The 6,026-nt window shown below is 50.6% G+C and overlaps 1 protein-coding gene across 1 annotated transcript; it reads left to right on the top strand.

Annotated features, from left to right (window-relative positions):
• Positions 1–560: 560 nt before the first annotated feature.
• On the top strand, positions 561–3,061 carry LOC128276149 (uncharacterized; the record flags this gene model as incomplete). Its single annotated transcript, XM_053014616.1, has 4 exons — positions 561–1,143; positions 1,789–1,997; positions 2,064–2,227; positions 2,783–3,061. Coding segments are annotated over exons 1-4 (1,235 nt in total), but the record flags the coding sequence as incomplete, so codon positions are not given.
• Positions 3,062–6,026: the final 2,965 nt, after the last annotated feature.

Below are 6,026 nucleotides of genomic sequence, written 5' to 3'. Positions count from 1 at the left end.
AAATTCAATGGATCCACACAATCTTTCACTCCTATCGAAGACCTATCGGAAGTGGTTGAGGTACTCAATTCTCATCTCATCACTCTCACTGATAAGACGCTCTGCCTTGCTCTGCTGTCTTTTATCAATTCTTGCGTGGTTGTTGAGTGCGTTGCGCGTTTTCGTCGGTGGCACTAGCGTCGACGTCCTGGAAAGAAACTAAATTAGTGAATCTGCTTGCATTTACGTTGTGATCACCTGCTGAATTCGCGATACTAGTGCCGTAGTTTCTGGTTCCCTGTGCTACGCGTCTGATTAGTCCTGCAATGGCCGCCTGTGGAGTCTGCTCACTACATATTGTCGGTGACGCTGTTTTATGCAGTGGGTGGCATCAAGGAGGATCGTGCATTCGACGGTTTCACCCGGACTGCTTGGCACTTGGAAAGTCGTGCGTGAAGAAACTGCTGGCAATGCAGAACCTCAGATGGTTTTGTGATGATTGCCGCCAGGCTGTTTTCTCGCCCAGCTGGTCGCCATCAAGCGAACTCTCCAGCGAGCTCTCGCGCATCATTGATGAGAAAATGGGCAAATTCTGGAGTGAGATCGAGCGCCGGCTCTCTCACTTACCCAACCCTGAGGTCAACACGGCCTCATCGCCTGCTCCGGCTAGTACGCGCAGTGCCGTCGCATCGAAACCCACCAACACCAGGAAATCCGGTATCCTCACTCGCAATCGCGCACTGCTCACTGTGTCGCCTCCGACCACTTCATCGACTTCTTCGACTTCAACGACGTCTTCAACGATGATTCATCAGAGCCCTAATCCACAACCTGGTGCTTCCAGCTTGCCAGCTGGTTCCACTCGTGGTAAAAAGGCCACTGTCAACTCTGCACCCCGTCCTTCTCGCCTTGCCACTGAAACTATCACCACTGGACACACGTTGTCTCAGGCTGCTCCAGCTGGTACCCCGCAAGGTACAATCGCCACTCGCACTCTCACTACTGTACACACTTCGCTGCAGTCGCCGGTGGTTCCCCCATTGGATGAACCTGCCACTACCACTTCTATGAATGTCAGCCGCTCGGGTACTCAGAAGAACAAACAAACAGCTGCTCTGCACGCGGACAATACACTGGATGCTCTGAACGGTTCACTGCAGTTTGGTACCGGGCCCCTGCCTACTGGCAGCACTATCGAAGACTGCCTGGTAGTGAGGAGGTTCTGGTTATATCTGTCCGGATTCAAACCCTCCTGCACTGCAGACGTGGTGGCAGGCTTTGTTAGAACCCGGCTCGCTACGGAGGATGCATTGGTTCATCGGCTGACTAAGGCAGGCACCAACACCGACGGACTATCGTTCGTCTCTTTTAAGATCGGTATACCCATACAGCTGCGGGCCGTCGCACTATCACCAACCACGTGGCCGTCGGCTGTGCGTTTCGGCGAGTTCGTGCACCGCCCGGCCTCAAATGGAAATGACCTTCGTCCATCTTCGTCGGATGTATTACCTGCTACCTCTGTGCGTGTTGTGGCTCCGCCACTCCTTCTACCGGCTGTGCAGAACGCTTCGCCGGCATAGCGCTGCAGTGTTCCTGCCGCTGTACCTCCCCGCGCCGATCGCTTCCATACAATCTACTACCAAAACGCACGCGGATTACGTTCCAAGTCATCGAAACTGTGGCTGGCCTCGTCGGATTTTGGTTGCGATGTCCTGGTACTGACCGAAACTTGGCTGGATTCGTCGTTGCCTTCCAGTCTTTTTTTCAACTCCGACGAATATCACGTATTTCGTTGCGATCGATCCGCAGTCAACAGCACCAAATCGAAGGGCGGCGGTGTACTGATCGCGTGCTCATCCAAACTTCGAGCAGCGCAAATCGCCGTCACTCAGCATGCACTGGAGATTGTATGGGTGACGATCTCACCGCCGACTGGTTCGCGTATCTTCCTCGGCGCTATCTACATACCACCGGATTTATCATCTGATGAGGATACTCTCGAGTCACTCTCCGAATGCGTGAGTGATATTGCTGGGAAAGCTTCGGCGAGTGATGTCTTAATTCTCCTTGGGGACTTTAATCAGTCTTCGCTAACTTGGACACCGGCTCCTACTACTAGTGCCGTCCCCTCGTCGCACCTTATCCCGGTTTCGCGGGTACAGCCGAATACAAACTCGGCTTTCCTATCGATGTTGCTGCAATCTCAGCTACAACAGCATAACGGCGTGGCTAATCACATGGGCAGGATGTTAGACTTAGTGCTTGCGAACTCGTCTTGCTCACAGTCCTTGACCGCGGAGCCGGCAGTCTCCCCGCTGCTGAACATTGACCTCTACCACCCGCCGTTAGCGTTAACGCTTTTATTACCTCGTATTGTATCTAGACCTAAGAACCCCTCCGATCCTTATCCCTTCAACTACCGTAAGACGGACTACAATAGATTGGGTGAGATCCTTTGCCGAGTCGACTGGTCTTTTTTTTCCTCTTGTAAATCTGTCGACTTGGCCGTGTCTCAGTTCAATAGCATCTTAGTTTCCTCCCTCAATTCCTGTACCCCCCGTTTTAAACCTTCCTCTGGCCCAGCATGGGCGGACCGCACGTTACGAAGCTTGCGTAGGGATAGAAATAGGGCGCAGCGTGCTTATCACAGCTGTCGCTCGCCATTCAACAAACGGCTGTTCAAGTACGCTTTCAGTGCCTATAGAATGTACAACGCGGCTCGTTACCGTTCCTATGTCGCACGTCTGCAATCCCGCCTACGCTCCCATCCTAAGTCCTTCTGGCGTTTCGTCGGTGCTCGCAGAGGCTCGGGCAGTCTGCCTAGCGCTATGTACTTGAACGATACCATTGCCGACAACTCTGCTGACATCTGCTCCCTGTTTGCCATACATTTTGCTGGGTTGTTCGCGGAACCGCTGTCCTCAGCGGCTAGCCTTGAGCCTGGCCTCTCCTACACGCCAGAGGGTGTGGTCAATGTTGCCGAACTGCCAATTGACGTGGATCTCGTCGAGAAGGCGCTCTCCGATCTTCGTCTCTCCTTCGCCCCTGATCCTGATGGCATTCCGGCCTCTGTGTTTAAGCAGTGCGCCTCATCCCTGGCTTCTCCTCTCGCGATGTTGTTTGAATTATCGCTTTCCACAAGGACCTTTCCTGCGGCATGGAAGAAGGCGCATATGATCCCGGTCTTTAAAAAGAATGATAAAGCGTGCGTTGCCAATTACCGCGGAATCTCCATTTTATGCAACTGCAGTAAAATCTTTGAGTCTGTCATTCGTCCGTCCTTCTTTTGGGCAGTTAGCTCGTGGTTGAGCCCTCATCAGCACGGCTTCGTGCCAAAAAGATCTACAGTGACCAACCTTTTGGAATTCGTTTCATGCACGGTTGCGGAACTGGATCGGGGGGGCCAGATGGATGCCATATACACGGACTTCAGAGCAGCCTTTGATCGCGTGCCTCACGCTCTCCTTCTTGCTAAGCTAGGGAAGCTCGGTGTCGCTCCTGCTTTGCTTGAATGGATTGAGTCGTTTCTTTCGGAGCGTTCCTGTTGTGTTCGCATTGGTCCTAATCTCTCCAAGGACTTTGGCTGCACTTCGGGAGTCCCGCAAGGTAGTGTCCTTTCTCCCCTTCTGTTTATCCTTTTTATTAATGATATTACCACCATCCTCCAACCCTCTGGCTATCTGCTCTACGCCGATGACTTGAAAATATTCTTTCCTATCAATAGTATTTCCGACTGTTTGTCTCTCCAGAATGCGCTAGACGCCGTCTGCCTCTGGTGCTCTTCTAACCATCTTCTCCTGTCTCCAGAGAAATGCTCTGTCATTTCCTTTTCTAGATCCTCGTTCCCTATCTTCTACAGCTACTCCATCCTGTCTACCCCTCTCGCCCGTGTTTCCTGTGTTAAAGACCTTGGGGTGACGCTTGATTCTAAGCTCACCTTCTCTGCTCACATTGAGGCAGTGTGCAGTAAAGCTTTTAGGTTACTGGGGCTGATTAGGTCTCTCTCCCGTGACTTCCATAACATCGACTGCCTTGTGTCCTTGTATTGTTGCCTGATTCGCTCGGGTTTAGAATATGCTAGCATTGTCTGGGACCCGTACACTAAAGTGCTCTCCAATGCGCTGGAGCAGGTGCAGAGGAGCTTCACCCGCATGGTGTTCTGTCGGCAGCTGGGGTATAGGTACCCGGATCTTCCGCCTTACCAGATCCGCTGTCGTCAACTGGGCCTCCTGTCCTTAGTGGATAGACGGTGTGTAGCGCAAAATTTGTTCATAGGTGGGCTGTTGCTGGGTGCTATCGACGATTCTGCCCTCCTTGCCCGCCTTCCTCTATATATTCCCTCGCGCTCCTTGCGCCCCCGTGACTGTTTCCTCATTTCCTGTCGCCGAACGCTTTTTGGCTCGTCAGACCCTTTCCTCTGTTGCCTCCGTTCCTTTAATAACTCCTACAGTCACTTTGACTTCCACCTTCCTCTTGCTTCCTTCAGACGTGCACTCCTCCAATCCCTCTACGCCGACTAAGTGTTGTTGAACTGGTTCACAATGAGTCTCGCTCGACATTGTTGTCCGTTTTGCGCTCCTTTCCCTCTACTTTCTCCCCTCGTCTCCTTAGATCTGTAAGCCTCACCTGTATAGCTTTAAGCAACCAGGTTTAAATAAATATTATTATTATTATTATTATTATTACTGCCTTTGGAGGCAGTGCCTTCTCCCTATTTCACCGCATTTTCTGCGTGGCAACATCCGCGACAACGACGGCGAGGTACGACGAATGATACCGTATTAACAAGCACCCACGTCGGTCGCTGTTGATTGAAGAAAGGACTGTGGGCCATTCGGTGACGTTTCAGTTACTCGGCCCCCGGAAAGAGTATGCCTAACGAATGCCGAGAAGTAGCTTTTGCGAGGGGCAGCAGCGGCAAAGTTGGCAGACAAATTTGGCCAATATTGAAAAAAGTTCTCGTTGACAGCGCACATTTGAATAAATATTTTTCGAACCTTTTTCAACGGTATCGTTTGTCGTGTGCATATGTTCGTCGTCGCACCCTTACGAGCGCCCTAGCGAACGTTAGCAAGCGACCGAATGTGAAGATCAGCATCATTTAAAAGGAAAATAAATAACCTTTTATCCTTCGCCGAACGGCGGCACCTTCGGAAAGCGTTCTTCGTTTCTCTGGAAAGCTGTGACACAGCGACGCTCAATAGATACCAGTTGAAGCACTCATAATGCCGTCGTTTTACGAATATTTCTTCAGCATATTGCGGAAAACATAAAATACGCTTCAATGCTTTGTCAAAGCCCAGTACACTGATTGAACCAGTTATGTTACATTTAAATTGATCATTAAGATTGTGAACTATTTCCAATTTTTTTTCCAACTCAGAATGACTAATACACATATTTTACTCAGTCAAATGATGGGACCCATGCCGCTCCAGAGAACTGAAGAACAGAAAACTCGTTTAGTGATAAAGTCGGTGATTCACTTTTTGTTCGGGTTTGCCGCGCCATGCTCTCGGGCGGTTTTTGCGGTGGTTCTTTAACGCCCATCTCTCGCCGAGTGATTACGGTTGACGGGTTCTGTGGCTAGCAACGTTGACCGTAACGACACAGGGATGGCGAATATGAGACAACCCGACTCGACTCCATGACGATGATTGCCATGCCGTCGGCAGTGACTTGACGAAAGGATTAATTATGGAACTGTGGACAGTGGTTACGAAACTGCATGAAATGAAACTAAAAAAGGATCTTAGCAAACTTATGAACTCTGCCCAAGATGCCACACGAGAGAGAGAGAGCGAGAGGACGAGAGAGGAATTACGCAGCATAGCTCTCATGCTCTTCATCGCATTGTCCGAATATTCATTACCTTCCCGAGACATGGAACAGCCCCGGGCTGGGGATAAAAGCCGTGCAGACAAGCAATAATAATGTCCTAATGAACCATAATTGCGTCAAGACCGTAGCCGCCTCTTAGACAGACATATTGGATTCGCCTACGAGATGTCATTTTTAATGCTGCTGTGAGTTTTTAATAACATACT

This window comes from Anopheles cruzii, unplaced genomic scaffold (genome assembly GCF_943734635.1).
Source record: "Anopheles cruzii unplaced genomic scaffold, idAnoCruzAS_RS32_06 scaffold00632_ctg1, whole genome shotgun sequence".
Lineage (NCBI taxonomy): Eukaryota > Metazoa > Arthropoda > Insecta > Diptera > Culicidae > Anopheles > Anopheles cruzii.
Note: the sequence above shows the minus strand (reverse complement) of the source record. Positions and strands in the feature narration are given on the sequence as shown.